Source organism: Castor canadensis, chromosome 12 (genome assembly GCF_047511655.1).
Source record: "Castor canadensis chromosome 12, mCasCan1.hap1v2, whole genome shotgun sequence".
NCBI lineage: Eukaryota > Metazoa > Chordata > Mammalia > Rodentia > Castoridae > Castor > Castor canadensis.
Window position 1 is genome coordinate 62,911,701 of NC_133397.1, and position 20,132 is coordinate 62,931,832.

General features: G+C 36.3%; 1 protein-coding gene across 5 annotated transcripts in view; it reads right to left on the bottom strand.

The window, feature by feature from the left end:
• The window catches only part of Exoc6b (exocyst complex component 6B), a 556,197-nt gene that overhangs the window by 433,755 nt on the left and 102,310 nt on the right, over nucleotides 1–20,132 (bottom strand). For 2 of the 5 annotated variants that reach the window (XM_074049961.1, XM_074049964.1), the window contains exon 7: nucleotides 15,438–15,500. The exons of the other annotated variants lie outside the window; for them this stretch is intronic. In XM_074049961.1, coding sequence (XP_073906062.1) covers nucleotides 15,438–15,500 — 63 coding nt within the window. The remainder of the gene's footprint in view (nucleotides 1–15,437; nucleotides 15,501–20,132) is intronic. 5 annotated transcript variants of the gene reach the window in all.

Genomic DNA, 20,132 nt, shown 5'->3' on the forward strand with positions numbered 1-20,132 from the left:
CACACACACACACACACACACACACACACCCCCAATGTGATATGTAAAAAAAAATCTGATTTTTTCACTCAAGAGTACTACTGAGGCTGAACAGCTCTTCATTCTTTGTCACTTTATGTTTTAAAAAGCTGTCTATTGTGTCATTTGTTGGTTTTCATCAAATTGCTAACTGCTAAAACTTCTCTGTGTACTAGGTATTATAGATATTACACTTTTACATCATATTTACAAAGGTATTTTCATTTTTTGTGCATTACCTTTTAACCTTATTTGGGATCCTTAACAATAAAAACACAGAGAAATAATTGCTTAGAATAAATGTTATCAATGTTTCTCTTACTGTTGGTTTCTACCTTGCATCTAGTATTTTCAAATATTTTCACTATTCTATGAAATAAAATATTTTTCATTTTTTACAGGAAAAAAATAAAAATAAAATAAAAATATAGTAAAAGAAAAAGTTTTAAAAACAAAACGGTTAAGTAGCTCTCTGCTACTTTAAACTTCTTAGCAGATCTGCATCCAACCCACCCCTCTCCATGACTGCCTTTCATGGCCACCTCCCATCCAGAAGCTTTTGCAGCTTGTCCCCAGGCTCTATGACTTATACCTGATCACTATTCTCAGGACACTACAGTAGTGTAGTATCAAACTACACTCTCAAGATGGCACATGGGTATAGCATATGGGAACAGTATAATGGATTTCTTCATCAATGCTGGCCAGGCAGGAAGAGTCACTGTCACACCAAATCCCTCCACTGGATTTAAGGCTTGCAAGATCTGTGGGTTTATCTTACAGCTGAGGCTGCCAGTCTGTTCTCACCAGGGCTGCCTGGCTCACCTTATGGTAGTGGCTTGGCTTCACCTCTCTCAGGATGGAGTTGTGGGCTATTATCTATTTTTCTCTGCATAGCCTTTCTGTTTCTCTATGCTTTTTAGCTGTCCTTTCACCTCTTTCTTGATGCCGAATGCTCTTACTCTCTCTTTTTGTAATATAGTATACCCTTTATTATGCTTACTCTATTCATTCTTAGAGTTGCACAGATGAAGTTTCTAATCCACTATCTTACCCAGTATAAGCTTATGTCCAAAATCTATATTCTTTTATTACTGAAGAAACTATAAAAGTTTTTCTGCAGGAAGATTTGACTAAGAATGGATATGAGCCTTACCCTCTAAAAACTATTAGAAAGACAGTGGATTACTATTCTGTACTATCTCATCACTATAACTATATAGTGATAGGATAAGGCATCACCTCTCATAGTTTGCAATTAGTATAAGAACATATAAAGTAAATGCCTATGATTCTCAAGGGTATCAACAATAATCTCAATCTTTTCTCACAATCCTAGTATATTAAAGGAGCTGTATTCTTAGACTATACTACCTCAAAAAATTATTCTCACCAATATAATCAGACTCCATTGCTTTAAAGTAAAATAGCTTTAGTTGGTGCTAGTTCTTTTTGGCAATATTAGATTACTCAGAATTCTTCTGTAAGTTCAGTAATTAATTTCAGAAACATTCTATTTACTTGGGTATTAATAATCCTTATTATGAAAGCCTTAAAAAAAGACAATTGTAATTTATGAAAACTAGTCTATAGAATTATATATTAAATGCATCAAACTTAGAGTTGATAATAACTGAATATGAAAAAGCACTCATCAAATTTAAGATGGAATTCAAGCAGTATAATCAATTACTGTATGTAAGGTCCAAGGATTAATCTCATTTAAGTAAAGACTGTTTGTGCGAATGCAAGGGAACGTAAGCTAGTAAAACCACTTTGGAAAACAATATGGAGGCTTCTTAAAAAAACTGAACATAGATCTGCCATATGATCCACCAATCCCACTCCTAGGGATATACCCAAAGGAATGTGACTCAGGTTATTACAAAGGTACCTGCACACCCATGTTTATTGCAGCACTATTCACAATAGCCAAGCTATGGAAACAGCCAAGATGCCCCACTACCGTTGAATAGATTAAGAAAATGTGGTATTTGTACACAATGGAATTTTATTCAGCAACAAAAAAGAATGAAATTTTGTCATTCACAAGTAAATGGATGGAACTGGAGAACATCATCTTAAGTGAAATTAGCCAGGCTCAGAAAACCAAAAATTGCATACTCTCCCTCATATGTGGACTATAGAACTAGAACAAATGCAGTAATATATTGGACCTGGGTCATACACTAAGGGCACGGGAGGAATAGAGAAAGGGAAGGAAACCTAAAACTTGAATGTAGTTGTTGTGCACACTATAGAGAAATGAATATAGTAATCTTAAACTGGCAAAGGTCACTACAGGAAGGGGACTAGGAAGTAGTGAAGAGGTCTGGTAGAGATGAACCAATGTGGGTTGCAATACACATGTGCATGGAAGCAATGCTAGAAATCTCTCTGTATAGCTATGTTTATCTCAAACTAGCAAAACGCTGTATCTTTCTTATTATCTCTTATGTTTTTCTTTACAACAAAATTGGAGAACAAGACAGTGGAACAGGTTCTGCCTGGAAAGGGGGGGTGGGGAGGAAGTGGCCCAAATTATGTATACACATGAGAGTAAATGTAAAAACAATAAATAAATAAATAAAGATTCTCAATTGGAACTGCCAATATGGAAGTGTTCTTAGGAAGAAACTAAATCCTTACATCTTGTAGGATTTCTAGAAATAAAAGAGAGGGGAAGGGAATAAGAGAAGTCAGAGAAGCAAAAAAGAAAGAAAAGAGAAAAGAAGATAAAAGGTAAATTTTAAAAAGGGGAAAAAAAAACCTCAGCATGTACGGCCAGGAGCAGTGCTTATCCCTGTAATCACATCTATTAGGGAGCCAGAAATCAGGAGAATCACTGTTCCAGACCAGCCCAGGCAAAAGGAATGAGACCCTATCTTAATCAATAAGCTGGGCATGGGAGCACATGCCTGTCATTCCAACTACCCTAGAGGCCTATGTATGAAGATCAAAATCTAGGCTGGCCAGAGCAAAGATGGAAGACCCTATTCAAAACATAACTAAAGCAAAAAGGGCTGGAATGTGTCTCAAGTGGTGGAGCACCTGCCTAGCAACCATAAGGCCCTGACTTCAAGTCCCAATACTGCCAAAAACAACCATGTAAAGAGGTGGAAAGTAAAAGGGAAGCATTTCTTTTCTAAAATATTTGTATTTCACAATCACAGAGCTATAATATCTGACTTGAAAAAACACCACTTATTAACCAAACAAAGCAAGATAGTACCTTTTATTTTAATTGGTGGGACTGGAGTTTGAACTCAGGGATTTAAATTTGTATATGTAAAGCAGGCACTCTACGACTTGAACCATGCCTCCAGTCAATTTTCCCTTGGTTAGTTTCGAGATGAGGTCTTGTGAACTATTTGCCCAGGGTGGTGCTGAACCAAAATCCTTCTGCTCTCAGCCTCTCAAATAGCTAGGATTATAGCTGTGAGTGACTGGTGCCTCGCAGATAGTAACTTTATAAATACATATAACACAAGAATAGTAATTCTTTCAGATATGCATTAAAAGATCATTACCTAGTAAACATAAGCTTTAACAGTTTATTGCAGTGATATAAAAAATACATTTTTTCCATCCATCCTTTAGAAAGGCAAACCAAGTGTGTCTGTCCAGATCTAGACTTTATCTGACAATGACTGGTACTGTTCTTGGGTACCTAGGCAGTAGTATGTAATGGCACTTACACTGTGGATTTATATACTATGTTTAAGGCAACATTTTAAATAACCTTTTTCAGAGTCTCAAATATTTCAGAGGTTAAACTATATAATAAAATCACAAAAAGGTAGCCTCTAACAAGGTTAGATTAATGAGATTCATTCATTTCAACTTTATAGCTTATATCTAAAGCACTAATCTCAAGGTCAAAGTCAAAAGTAAGTTCTGTACAGAACCTCATTTCCGTATTAGTGTGGTGCATTTATTCACCATACTTGGGGCAGCAGGAAATTCCAGGAGTACTGTGGTACAATGAAATTCAGTTATTGTACAAACCAGCCAAGATAAAACTTCATAATCTGCATCATGTTCCTTTATATTAAACTTAAGAAAAAGTTAAGTTTCCCAATTAAAAAAAAAAATGAGGCCTCAGGCTCTCCCTCCCTCTGAAACGAAGTGAATTACATGAAGGCCAGCCTATCAGCACCAGTTTCCTCAGTTGTTCTAATTTCCTACCCCCTCAAGCCCCCCAACTTTATACAGCAGCACAGGGACCACTCACTCTACCAGAACATGTGTGCCCAGGTTTGTTAGGAGTGTGGGACCCTGCAATGGGTGCACTGGTAGGGCAGCATGACATTTATTTTGCAACCAAAAGAGGGAGGGAGTAAAGAACACACAGGTAAATAGTTATCTTAAGAATTCAAGGCCACATATGTGGACATTAGATCAAGGGCAAACACAACAAGGGGATTGGACTATGAGCACATGATAAAAGCGAGAGCACACAAGGAAGGGGTGAGGATAGGTAAGACACCTAAAAAACTAGCTAGCATTTGTTGCCCTTAATGCAGAGAAACTAAAGCAGATACCTTAAAGCAACTGAGGCCAATAGGAAAAGGAGACCAGGAACTAGAGAAAAGGTTAGATTAAAAAGAATTAACCTAGAAGGTAACACCCACGCACAGGAAATCAATGTGAGTCAACGCCCTGTATAGCTATCCTTATCTCAACCAGCAAAACCCCTTGTTCCTTCCTATTATTGCTTATACTCTCTCTACAACAAAATTAGAGATAAGGGCAAAATAGTTTCTGCGGGGTATTGAGGGGGGGAGCGGGAGGGGGTGGAGTGGGTGGTAAGGGAGGGGGTGGGGGCAGGGGGGAGAAATAAACCAAGCCTTGTATGCACATATGAATAAATAAAAGAAAAATGAAGAAAAAAAAAAAAAAAAAAGAATTCAAGGCCAGAGGAAGAGAGAAATCTGAATACTACAAACTTTTAAGTTTTATCATCACCATCAGGATTTTTATTTTTCAAAAGATAACAAGTTATGTTGTTACCCATTATATCAAGTTTATCAGTTCTCAAATACAAAAACAAATGTTGGTGAGGATGTGGCGAAACAAGAACTCTTATACACTGTTGGTGGGAATGTAAATTAGTACAACCATTACAGAAAGCAGTGTGGCAACTCCTTAAAAAACTAAAAACAGAACTGCCATATGATCCACTGATACCACTTCTGGGCACATACCTGAAGGAATGTAAATTAGGATACAACAGAGACACTTGCACAGCCATGTTTATTGTAGCACTATTCACAATATCCAAGCTATGGAAACCACCCAGATGCCCTACAACTGATGAATGGATTAATAAACTGTGGTATATATACACAATGGAGTTTTACTCAGCAATAAGGAAGAATGACACCATGTGGTTTGAAGGTAAATGGATGGAATTGGAGGACATCATGGTAAGTGAAGTAAGCCAGGTTCAGAAAGACAAAGGCCACATGTTTTCTCTTATATATGGAAGCTAGACCAAAAAGACAAATGTACACATGAAAACAAACATGACCATATACACATTTACATGTAGAACTTGCTTATAATGGTAGAACTACTCTATGGAACTCGGGGAGAGGAGGGAAAGGAAAAGAGAATGATAGAGCATTAACAATATCAAAATACACTACATCTGCACAGACAGAGGACATGACAGTATGTACTGAAAGCTATTGAATAATAGGGAGAGGGGAGAAAAGGGGTAAGGCAGAATAACAGAGGGGGCTGAACTGACCAAAGTAAAGTATACTCACAGCTGGAATACACTGAGAAACCCCTTTGAACACTGACTTTGGAATTAACAATGAAAACAGGACTGTAAAGTAGGTACAGTGGGAGGGGTACTTGTGGGGGGGAGTATGAAAGAGAAAATGAAGGTGAGGGAATATGATTGATGGGCTTCATATACATATATGAAATGGAACAATGAAACCTCTTGCAATTATTTTAAGTGGGGTGGGTAGGGAGCGGCAGGGGGATGATTGGGGTGGTCTAACCAATGTACAATGTATTTGGAATTGTCACAAAGAATCCCCCTGTACGATGAATATATGCAAATAAAAACAGGAAAAAATTTATATGTTCTCTTCTTCAAGAAGCCACATAATAAAATAGAGAACTGACTGGACCTTAATTTAATGTACATCTAACACATAATTCCAATTTCATCTTGTTACAATGATGAATTTGAGAACCAGACTCATTTAATTACTCCACATAATACAGAAAGGAAAATCAGTAATGCCATAGATAAGTATAAGTAGTCCATTAAATAAGAGTAACTCTAATATTCTCAAGGTTGGAATTTTTCCTTTTCATATCCAGTCTACCAACAAATCCTGTCTGTTATGTATATATTCCAAATAAAAACACGTATTTCTTTTCTTTTGTTCAACATATTTTTGTTCAACATGCAAAGCTATGCATAGTCAAATAATTCTATAGGATTTATTATGAGAAGTAACAGTTTCCCCTTCTCCACTTTTCCCCAAATCCTATTCCCAAGAAGCAAACACTCTTGATTTTGTACCTCTTTATCTATATATAAAAGTTTATGTATGCTACTTTTTAAAAACTTTTTTATCGCAGTACAATACATGTAACAAAACATCATTTTCACCATTTTAGGTGTATAGTTCCATGGCATCAAGTACATTCATATTGCTGTACAATCCTCTCCATCGCCCACTTTTGAAACTTTCTCACCTTCTCCAACTGAAATTCTGTACCCATTAAACAAAGACACCACCTTCCCTCCCATAGCTCCTACAAAATATCATTCTATTTTCTCACTCTATGAATTTCACATTCCAGGAACCTCATACAAATGGAATCTACAATATTTGTCTTTTCGTGTCTAACTTATCACTTAGCATGTAATGTCTCCAAGGTTCACTCATGCTGTATTCATGTGTCAAATTTTCCCTCCTTTTCAAGGTTGAGTCATATTCCATTTTATGTATATAGCACAATTTGTTTATCCATCTGTCAACAAATACTTATGCTGCTTCTACCTTTTGGATGAGGAGTTAGCTCTCTTTCACATACTTAACACATCAGCCCCATTATCTACAGAGTATTTACTCACCCTTGAAAAATAGGGATGAATCAATGGATTAAATAATTTCTTAATTTAATTATTGTAACTGTATAATTAAGATTTATGACCACGCCATGTAAGATACTACGACCACTTTTCCTTTCTTACACAACTTTTGCTTTTTTGGAGCTAATATTTTCTTGGATTTTTGTTGGTTTGGTTTGGTTTGGTTTGGTTTTTTGAAGCAAAGTCTTGCAATATAACCCTGCTGGCTTCAAACACTCTGCAGCCCAGTCTGGTCGCAAACTTACTATCCTCCTACCTCAGGTTTCCAAGTGCTGGGATTTCAGTCATGCACCATGTTGCCCAGATAATTTTTTTTTGTTTCTATGTTTTTAGTTTTCTATGTACTTAACATGACTTTGATACCAAACTCTCCCCAACTATCTGAATTTCCTCTCATTATGCACAAACACATGCAGTAGTCTGTGACACCCATCTTCTTAAGAATGTCTCTTTTAAACCTTTTGAAATGCTCCAGGTTGCATTGGGTGCACTTTATGCCCGCTGAGCTACTATCAGCCAAGCACCTCCCTCAACCATCATCTTAGAAACTTCAATTGCCTCTCCTCTATGCCCTAAATCTTCTTTTCCTCTTTGTGTGTACTCATGCATGTAGGAAGTAAATTCTGAAGATCTTTCAATACTGAAAACAAATTTATTCTACCCTCACCCTTCTTGATATTGGGGCTAGATATGAAAACATTGATGAGTATTATTTCCCCTCAGCACTTTAAAGACTGCTCCATTTCAGCCTAGCTTTTAGTATTGCGACTGTGAAATCCAAAACCATCTTACTTCAAAACTTTTTTACGTAAGCTTTCTTTTTCTCTGCAGACATTCAGGACTTTCTCTTTGTCCCCTAGATTCCAATTATCACAATATGCCTTGACCCAAGTCTATTTTCATCCTAGGCAATGAGTGGGTCTTTTTAACTTAGAAATCCATGTATTGGAATTCCAGAAATTTTTCCCACATCATTTCTGTAATGAACTCTTTCCCTTTACTTTCTCTGCCTTCTTTTTCTCCAATGCCTTCTATTAACTGCTGGGTCTCTTGGACTGACCCCCTACTATGTTTACAACTTTTCTATTTCCCATGTTCCATCTTGTCTTTTCATTCTTCTCTCTGGAAGAGTTTCTCAATTTTTTCTCCCAAGCTGTCCTTTAAAAGTGATTTTTTTTGCTTTGATGGTTTTAATTTCTAAACATCCTTCTTTTTTCATGTGTTTTCTTCTTTTATGCAGCATTTAGATATTGGTTTTTACATATAACTGATTCTCTTATCTTGCTGATGCTATTTATAATAGATTGCTTTGCTTTTTCTTTTAGGTTTCTCTCTTTTTGCATAGTTTCTGTTTTCTCCAAATTGCTCCTATATATTGTGTGTTCTAACTTTCATATTAGAGGCTTTTCTCAAATGTCTGGCAATCTTTAACTACCTGCTCATATTTTAAATTAATTCACTAAAAACCTGACTAAAATTCTGTGCATGTAATAAGCTCTGGCCATCTACCATGGACTTCAAAGTGACCTTCAAAATGACTTGACCATCTTATCAGGGAAATACCCAGTGGATATATCTTGAGGACTTCTCTTGAGCTAATATTACTCAGAGTATCCCCCAATGCCATACTTTAAGGGTACTGCCTAGCTGTTAGTGTTCTGGGAGCCAAATCAAGAGAGGGAAGGGACAGACCCGAACACTTACTATGCAGACTTTAAATCATTCTATTTTTGCTATGGTACCCCTCCCCTCAACTTTTATCTACTATCCTCTAGTATTCTGCTATGATAGAAATAGAGAGGTTGAATGGTGGGGTAAAGTTAGTTAAGGAATCAGAATGCCTAACTGCTTTTGAAACCAACTTTCAACTAATCCTATTTGGGCAACAATTTTACCTCCTTTCCCAAAGGAATCTGTATCTTCAATTCCTATGATTTAGGGGTTCTGTGAAACCCTGAAAAGCGGGTTAATCTCAGCTTTCTCTACTGTTCACTCAGGACTGAGTTTTTTTGGATATGACAGGACAATTATCATATATCTTTTTACTTTATAGCTTCCAAAAATTATTGCTATCATCTCCTTTAGGTATGGGAGCTATGCTTTTTAAGACCTTCCCATAGCTGTTGTTTTTACATGAGTTTGCAGAGGAAGAAAACATAAATGTGTATGTTCAATCCACCATCTTTAACAAAGAAGTCAGTAGGAGGATTACTTTTTAGTATCTCTACAGTATTTTCAAAAAGGGTCAAAATCTACTCAAAGGACAATTTTAAATATTTTATATACTTAAATATTTAAGAATATAACTAGAGACTAACAGCATATATCTTAGAGTGTAAAAAGTAGGTTTTCCTAAAATCTGGTAAAGTATAAGTACAGTAAACTTAAATACACACTGACTATAGTCATTAATTATTAGCTGTCTCTCATCACTAATTACTACACTGTTGAGGGAGCTAAAGAAGGAAGGATAAAAAACACACCTCTACAGAGAGACTACGTACTGGTTGGAAAGACAAGATAAGTAAAGCAATAATCAGATTGAAGGAATGCTCCACTAATGTGAGATGTCACTTAAAGGTAACTTTCTTCCCTCCTCATTTTTATAGCTTAGCAATGAGCTAGCTTGGTAAGACCAAATCAGCTTCATCTAAAGAATACTAGATCTTTTTAGAGATAAGTAGTACTGACATGAGAACTCCCCCTTAGCCAAATCACTTCTCTGATCGCAGAATATCAACTTAGTACATAGTTAACTAGATGTTCTCTGCCCTTCTCCCAACTTCCTCACAAATGAAACAAGAAAAAGACTCCCTTTCGGAGTACAGCAAAGCTGTACTCATTAGATTCCTCCATAGGTTGACAAGATGACAGTGTTCCCACACACTGTGATGACCTTTCTCTCTACAAGATTTACTAATAGGAAACTCATTTTGTTCCTCTATGGTGTGATGCTAATATGTGTGTCTCTTGCATGACACCACATATACCACTTATTTTATATATATAAACATTTACATATATATGAGACAAGGCGATTATATGAAGTGTTTGAATTCTTCTGCATACTTTGACATATTGGAAGTTATCTTCCTCTTTCCTCTCACATAATGAAAGGAAAAAAGGAAAACATCTTCTTATTTCACGTCTAATTGTGCTGACATACATATATGTCAATTTCTGTTATTTTATTCTGTTCCACTTATCTTTTAGCATATTCTTAGGACATCATATTGTCTTAAGTATAATTGTCCTTTAGTACAAGTCAAGGCCTAGTAAAAACAATAAGACTCTAAAGAATTTCACAGAAACTGAAATTGTGTGTGTGTGTATTTGTGTGTGTGTGTGTATGAGATGGCATAAGTATTGTAATAACTATCCTTCCTCAAAATTCTCAAAGCAATGATTGATTTTAAGATGAGCATACCACAAAGTCATGATCTTAAACTACGCTAAGAGTCATATGACTGATAAAGGACAGTTCTAATAAGCTGGTATATTTTGCCTAGTCAAAACAAATAAATATTACACACACACACACACACACACACACACGCACACACACACACACACACGCACACACACATCCCATATAGTCTCCTTTTTATCCCGAAGAACAGAAAGCTCAAAACCAAACTGCCATCTTGTCCTAAAGTTAGATTTAAGGGATGAATGATTCCTTTTCTCTCACTCCAACTCAATGATAGTAATGAGACACTGATCCGTTAAGCTTAATAACCATCAAATATGTATTTGCTTTCTCGATGCAATCAGGTTTAAAATATTTTAAAAGTATAGATAATAGAAACAATGTTTTAAGACAAAAAAGAAAAATTATTTTTTTTCTTTTATTATTCATATGTGCATACAAGGCTTGGCCCCCACCCCCTCCCTTACCACCCCCTCCCTTACCACCCACTCCGCCCCCTCTCTCTCCCCCCCCACCCCCTCAATACCCAGCAGAAACTATTTTGCCCTTATTTCTAATTTTGTTGTAGAGAGAGTATAAGCAATAATAGGAAGGAACAAGGGTTTTTGCTGGTTGAGATAAGGATAGCAATACAGGGCATTGACTCACATTGATTTCCTGTGCGTGGGTGTTACCTTCTAGGTTAATTCTTTTTGATCTCACCTTTTCTCTAGTTCCTGTTCCCCTTTTCCTATTGGCCTCAGTTGCTTTTAAACTATCTGCTTTAGTTTCTCTGCGTTAAGGGCAACAAATGCTAGCTAGTTTTTTAGGTGTCTTACCTATCCTCACCCCTTCCTTGTGTGCTCTCGCTTTTATCATGTGCTCATAGTCCAATCCCCTTGTTGTGTTTGCCCTTGATCTAATGTCCACATATGAGGGAGAACATACGATTTTTGGTCTTTTGGGCCAGGCTAACCTCACTCAGAATGATGCTCTCCAATTCCATCCATTTACCAGCGAATGATAACATTTCGTTCTTCTTCATGGCTGCATAAAATTCCATTGTGTATAGATACCACATTTTCTTAATCCATTCGTCAGTGGTGGGGCATCTTGGCTGTTTCCATAACTTGGCTATTGTGAATAGTGCCACAATAAACATGGGTGTGCAGGTGCCTCTGGAGTAACCTGTGTCACAGTCTTTTGGGTATATCCCCAAGAGTGGTATTGCTGGATCAAATGGTAGATCGATGTCTAGCTTTTTAAGTAGACTCCAAATTTTTTTCCAGAGTGGTTGTACTAGTCTACATCCCCACCAACAGTGTAAGAGGGTTCCTTTTTCCCCGCATCCTCGCCAACACCTGGTGGTGGTGGTGTTGCTGATGATGGCTATTCTAACAGGGGTGAAGTGGAATCTTAGCGTGGTTTTAATTTGCATTTCCTTTATTGCTAGAGATGGTGAGCATTTTTTCATGTTTTTTGGCCATTTGAATTTCTTCTTTTGAGAAAGTTCTGTTTAGTTCACTTGCCCATTTCTTTATTGGTTCATTAGTTTTGGGAGAATTTAGTTTTTTAAGTTCCCTATATATTCTGGTTATCAGTCCTTTGTCTGATGTAGAGTTGGCAAATATTTTCTCCCACTCTGTGGGTGTTCTCTTCAGCTTAGAGACCATTTCTTTTGATGAACAGAAGCTTTTTAGCTTTATGAGGTCCCATTTATCTATGCTATCTCTTAGTTGCTGTGCTGCTGGGGTTTCATTGAGAAAGTTCTTACCTATACCTACTAACTCCAGAGTATTTCCTACTCTTTCCTTTATCAACTTCAGAGTTTGTGGTCTGATATTAAGATCCTTGATCCATTTTGAGTTAATCTTGGTATAGGGTGATATACATGGATCTAGTTTCAGTTTTTTGCAGACTGCTAACCAGTTTTCCCAGCAGTTTTTGTTGAAGAGGCTGCTATTTCTCCATCGTATATTTTTAGCTCCTTTGTCAAAGATAAGTTGCTTATAGTTGTGTGGCTTCATATCTGGATCCTCTATTCTGTTCCACTGGTCTTCATGTCTGTTTTTGTGCCAGTACCATGCTGTTTTTATTGCTTTGTAATATAGTTTGAAGTCAGGTATTGTGATACCTCCTGCATTGTTCTTTTGACTGAGTATTGCCTTGGCTATTCGTGGCCTCTCGTGTTTCCATATAAATTTAACAGTAGATTTTTCAATCTCTTTAATGAATGTCATTGGAATTTTGATGGGAATTGCATTAAACATGTAGGTTACTTTTGGGAGTATCGACATTTTTACTATGTTGATTCTACCAATCCATGAGCATGGGAGATCTCTCCACTTTCTATAGTCTTCCTCAATCTCTTTCTTCAGAAGTGCATACTTTTCCTCGTAGAGGTCTTTCACATCTTTGTTAGGTTTACACCTAGGTATTTGATTTTTTTTGAGGCTATTGTAAATGGAATTGTTTTCATACATTCTTTTTCAGTTTGCTCATTGTTAGTGTATAGAAATGCTAATGATTAAGAAAAAATTATTTAACAATGAGATCTTGGGCTGCTTGTGTAGAGAATATGTATGAAGCCCTGAGTTCAAATTCCAGTACTGTCAATAAATAAAATTTAAAATGAGATCTAATCCAAGGCTGAAAATTGCCAAGAAAAATTAAATTTTAGGAAAAAAATGTACTTTGTCAAGTTCAGCCTCTTTATCATCTCCTTTTCTAGTCTCAGAGTCTATTCACTTTTACCATTTCACCTGGGATAGTCCTTTAGTTTCTTTTCTTTTGATTTAATATATGACTAGGATTGGGCTAAGTATTTGATTTCCCTAAATCTATTTCCTCATCTATGAAAAAGAAGGCTAAAATTCTCAATTTTATAGAGTTGCTGTGAAGACTGAAAGTAACACATAGCAATTTGTTCCAATGTCACACAGCAAATGTCAAACCTGGGGTTTAAGTCAGGGTCTAAAATCTATTCTATTAACTACCTCATCATTTATCATTAAACTAACATGAAAATCCTACTTCAGATTCTTTAGCAAGCTGTACTATTTGCTATATGCTATTCTGATTCCTATCTACTCCAAGAGTCCCTATAAAACAGCCCTCACTTTATCCCCAGGTCATCCATAAGACAAAAACAGCAAAGATCAAGAAATAGATATAAAATACCAAAATCAAGAAGAGAATATAAAGTAAATTCAGGAACACTGGGCCAATTTCTTTGACTTCAAATGCTGTATTTTGTGAGTGTTTTGCTTAGAGGACAGTACCTAAGATTTCAACAGCAATACTGCTTTTTTTGTGTGTGTGTGACTCCAAAACTCACTTTATTTTATTGCTTCTTACTTTACAAATTAAAAACTATATAATCTCTACATTGTGAACTTAATGTATAGTAAGAATTTATTTCTGCATCTTCAATAAACCAAGTTAAGGCTAATTGTCAGGTTTTGTGCTTTAACTCTCAAAAAAATATAACAAAGGGAAAAATGGAAATTTAAAGTTGTAGAGGACTGAGCATGTAGTGGTAGAATACTTGCCTAGCATGTCTGAGACCCTGGATTTAGTCCCCAGCACCACAAGAAAAACAATAAAGCAAAGTTTCAGTAAGAAGCAATACTGCTTTACATGGCAGTCACCATATGGCCTGTGTGAACTCAGTTGGTAGAACTGTACCAGAACTAAATCAAAAGTTGATCTACACAATAAATAAGAGTATATTTTAATCTAGTCAAGATTTACCCAAAACAGCCAAAGGATGAAAGAATCACAATGACAACTAATCTAACCCAAAGGTCAGTTTCTTAAAAACCAGTTACTAAAGGAAGAATGCCTAGAAGCCTTCAATTTACTTTATAGGCCACCAGTTCCTTTCCTTAGCATCAGTTATATAACCCATATAATTTGGCCTCAGCAAGTTAGAATTTTAAAAGTAAATAAATCCTTCTTTCTGTTATAAAGAGCCTCACAGAAATCAACCTAGCCAAGAATGTTTACATTACAAATGTTAGTTAGCCCTACAAAGCCTAAGGCAAACTAATCAAAATTTAAAATACAGAAATTCCCTCCTACACAAATCAATTTCGTAACAAGTTAATTCCACAAAAAAAATTTTAAATGTTAACTAGGAAACAGTAGACAATTAACAAAGAGTTTTTTAGGCATTTTTTAAAAATCATTTCAAGCTAAAAAAAAAAAGTGATAATTTCAAAATGAAATCCACAGAGTATTTTAGAAGCACACAGAAAGACAACCAACACAGAAAATGGGGTAGGCTACAATGGAGTGGGTTTCTATCTGCTTTAAAGTTGGCTCTACTCCCCAAGGCAAAACCCACATGTGAGCCCACTGAGCTTGCAATTGAACACCATGTTAAAAACAAAAACAACAAATGCAACATGAGAACATGAAAGAATTTTTTAAAATAAAAACATGACTGTTTGAATTAAAATTTAGTACCATGATAAGCAGCAAACAATTTTTAAATTCCTACACAGATTTTACTAAATGAGTCAACTTCTATCCTAGTTTTCACTCTTAAAAATTTTTCTGACTTTTCTACAATTTTCCAGGTACTAGAATACTGATAGAATTCTAGTTGGACATCATTTTAAACCAGTCAAGAGCAAGATGTGATGGTGAATACCTATAATCCCACCACTCAAGAGGTTGAGGCAGGAGGATCACAAATCAGTCAGGGTTAGTAAACTCCTATTTCAAAAAAATAAAAATGAATACAATCCTTATCATTGTTTCCTCGATCCAAAGGCAAAATATAAACACAGAATTTAGTAAAAAGTCTATGAAGCCAAAATAATGGAATGTATTACTTTTCTTTTGCTATGTAACTAGCTTAAAACTACATACACTTACCTCAAAGTTTCCATGGGTCAATAGTTCAGCATGACTGGGTCCTTTGCTCAGGGTCTCACCAGGCTGAAATCATGGTGTCAATCAGGCCAGTGATCTCATCTGGAGCTTAGGACCCTCTTCTAAGCCTTTTCAATTTGTTGCATAGTTGCCTATGGTTGTAAGACTGAGATCCCATTTTCTTGTTGGCTGTCAGCCAAGGGTTGCTCTCAGCAACTCATGACTGCCTACAGTTTCCTGCCACATGGCCCTGTCCAAAACATGGAAGTTTGTTTCTTCAAGAAAAACAACAGAACATATGATTTGTTTCAACTTTGACTCTCTTTTTCTATCTCTTGCCTCTGGACCTTTTAAAGAAACTCACCTGATTATATCAAGCCCACCCACTCAAGGCAAAGAGATTTTACAAAATGTATACACCAGACAGCAGGAACCTTGGGGACCATCTTAGAATTCTGCCTACTACATATATCTTTCAGTTCATCTTCAAATAGTATTTCTTTTATTTTATCATTTGACGAAATTGGACAACAAACAGTTTGAGATTATAATCTCGAATAAATGTATGGAATCTAACTTATTTACTAGTACTTTATTAGGGTAAAGTCCTGGTGATCTGTTTTGGCTGGTATATCACAAGAGAAGCAATCTAGCAACCTGGCTCTGTCAATTCACTCTACTAAGGACAATGTCTCCCATGAATCACTGCAGCAACTCAGGAGACAGTTAAAAAGAAAAAGGGATGTTTACCAAGAAAAGGCAGCCATTTAAAGTCTAAATGCAGCAACAATATTAATACCTTCAAATCTTATTTCCCAAATATTCTAATGAAATGATTTTAAAAGGAAGTTATTATAAGGGCAACAAAAAAGTAAAAACAAATTCTCAAAGTCAAAAAACCATAACTGTTGAAATAAAAATAATAAAGATCTAAACAGCAGCACTGACACTGCTACAGAGTTGGTAAATAAGAAGCAAACACGCAGACAACTACACAGAAAAAAGCAAGAGACATGGAAGATATTTATCTTTCTGGGCTAAATGATAGCAGGTATGTCAGAGACTAGCTAACTGTTCACCAAACTGTTTTCCTCTTCCTCCTGGTCAGACCACTGGAGTCTATATCCAAGCCTCCCTTCAAAGTAAATTTGGCAGAAGTGATATGTGTCATTTAAAAATTTGGCCCATAAAGAATTCATTACATGATTTACTCTCTTTTTCTTCTGCTGCAGCCCTGGAAGCTATAAATTGAAATGGTAGAGTCACAAGTTAGAAGAGTTCTATATCCCCAGATGATCACTTGGAGAGCTATCCCACCAGGAATATCTGTTTTGGCCTTTACAAAGTGAAAATTAAAACTACTACTATAATATTTTGGAATTTAACTATTACAGCAAGCAGAATTAGCTAACAAACTCAGAAACTGGTTATGGAAATGTGGTGTTACACATCAACAATGAAAATAAAATAAATGCTGTTGGTTTAATGGTCAAGCAGTAGGTAAGAAAGAATATATACCAGACAAGCTGAAAAGCTGGAGAGCCCTATAATAATGTGGAAAAAACAACTGGTAAAACTAAGAGCCTATAGTAAGTGAAAACATACACAAAATGCCTACAGGAGCTGGACCAGTAGCTCACACCTATAATCCTAGCTACATGGAAGCTAAGATCAGAAGGACTGTGGTTCAAGGTCATCCCAGGAAAACAGTTAAAGAGAGCCCGTCTCAACTAAATAGCTGGGCACAATAGTGCATACCTATCATACCAAGCTAGTGAGAGGCTGAGATCAAGAAGATCACACACAGTTCCAGGCTAGCCTAGGTTAAAAACAAAAAAGTTTCTAAGACTCCATCTCAGCTCCATTTGGTGGCACATCCTGTTATCCCAGTTACAACAGAAAGTGAAAAATAATAGGATCATAGTCCAGGCTGGCCTAGGCAAAAAATAAGCACCCTATCTCCAAAATAACCAGAGTGAAAACAGGTGGAGGTGTGGCTCAAGCAGTAGTAGAGTACCTACCTACCTAGTAAGTGTAAAGCCCTGAGTTTAAACCTTAGTACTGCCAAAAGAAAATAAATAAGTAGTATACTGGGCCCGGAGTGCTATGAACAAATTAAGAGTCACAGTTATAGAATACACTGGTATTAACCTTCTGCTTTGAGTAAGTTATTAATAAAAAAGATAAACTGAGGACTGGGAGAGTGACTCAAGTGGTAGAGCACCTGCCTAGCAAGAGTGAGGTCCTGAGTTCGACCCCAGTACCACAAAAAAAAAAAAAAAGATAAACTGAAAAAGAATTCATTGATTTGCAGACTGAAGATATAGGGAATAGAATTCAAGAAACCTAGGCCTCTAACCTAAGGGTTAGAAAACTGAACACATCCAAAAAGTAAAAGAAAAGGATAGTAAAGGATTGAGCAATAAAGACCCAGGAAGCTATCTAGCTGAACAAAATGACTCAATCCTGAGGAAGAGATCAGACTCAAGTATGATATTCCACACAATGTTTCATACAGCCACAAAGCAAGGTCATTAAACTAAGAAGCAACCTAATGGGTAAGGGTTATGCTGCCACACTTTACTACTTCCCCAAATAGGCCAGAAGAAAACAAAACCATTTCTGAAAAGAACATTGGTTTCATTGTCCATATAGAACCCATTGGAAAAAAACAGATCACTGACTAAGGGCTGGGAGCATGGCTCATGTGGTAGAGCACCTGCCTAGCAAGCATGAAGGCCCTGAGTTCAAACCCCAATACCAAAACCAAACTTAGTACTTAGGGGGAGAAGGGAGGGAAGGGAAGGAGGAAAGGGGACGGGAGGAGAGGGCAGGGAACGGGAAGTAAACAAAAGAAAATGATTACATGATTTGCTATGGAGCAAGAAATAATATGTCTCTTTTTCTTCTCTTTTCTAAACCAAAGTTTTTATTGTAGTTATTCTACTCTAGCTTCTTCACTGAATATTGGGAGTGGGAGGAGGCACAAGTGCAGATGACTTGTACTTTTATCTACTTGGTCACCAGCCCATGTAGAGCCAAATCTAGATCTGATGAAGAGAACTGAGCATCCCTGGAGGATCTACCCTTTGAGATGGACGTCCAGACAAGTCAGTCCCCTAGGCTCTCTCCTTTAAGGAGGAAGACACTGTGTTCTATGTACGGGAAGGAGTATGAAAAGACAGTTAATAACCAAAGGATGCCAGAGACTATTCCCCAAAGATGTATGTACCTCATTTTAGGGACAGAGTAAGATTACATTTCCCAGCTATCTTCATATGTGGGTATGGCCATGTAACTACCTATGAAATAGGCAACTGAAATTGAATTTGGGCAACTGAAATATAGGTACGAGTAATGTGTGGCATACATGCCTGCCCCTTATAAACTCTCCCACATGCAATACTCCACTTCTACTGCAATCTTCAAAGGCATAAAGATGGCATAACCACACACTGGAAGGATTCTAAGTACCTAAATTGTCATTGTGAAAAAAAAACACTAATCAGAAACATCATTTTAGACTTTGCATAAATGAGAACTAAACTCTTTTCCAACATCTATGAATTAAAATAAGTATTTATTAAACATCTACCATATATAAAGTATGTGGTAATTTCTCTTATCATCCTTACTTTCTAGGTACTACCAAAGATTTTAAAACATGTAAGATATCTTTATTAAAGGATCTTAGGGTAATAATTCATGCAACAGAGTTAGTCCTGAGATGAAAACTTTTAAAGGAGGAATGAAGACTTATCAGTTAACTAAAAGTCCTCAGTTCACAGAATATTCCTTTACAATTTCCTTACATGGCAAGAATATAACAAATAACCAGTAATTTACACAGATTGTGTACTATAGTAGACACATTCATTTCAACTTTAGAGGATCTGACCTTTACAAGTTGTTTGAACTTAAACAAGTCTCTTCCCTTCCCTGGGCATTCATTTCTTCAGCTAATTAAGGAATGAGAACATGTAATCTCAGATTAAATGAGGCAATAATATGCTTATTGGATTCCTCTTTCATCAAAAGGGAAATAGTTAAAGTTTCTCAAATAGAGGCCTAGGAAAGACAACCATAAAAAAAATAAATAAAAAGCAGTTTCCAGCAGACATTGTGGTACACACTTACAATCCCAGCACTCAGAAGGCCAAAGCAAGATGATAGTGAATTTGAAGCCACCCTGGGCTATACAATGAGACCTCATGTCAACCCATCCACCCCCAAAAAAGGTAGTGTCAACAGAAATTCCATACTATCTTCTCTTAGATTTTGAAAGCTTAGTAAAAATTAGTCAAGCATAGTAAACACTTGTCTTACAGATATTACTATACCCAACAAAGGTATGCAATATATACACACATGTATATCTTTTTATAATATCTATATCAAATATATAGTTTAAGATATATATTTGGTGTAAACATATATACATACATGTATATGTTTTATTACATATATATTTGTTTTAAAACAAAAGTTGGGCTAAAGGAGTGGTTCAAGTGGTAGAGTGCCTGCCTAGCAAACATGAGACCCTAAATTCAAGCCCCAATACCACTAAAAAAAACAAAGTTAAGCTTCCTCCAACCTCCCATATCATAATGGGTCAGTATTTATTGAACATCCCAAGCAAAACAATACACTAGTTAATAGTTCAGTACTCTGTTAAGATAATAAAAAAGGATTTTTAAA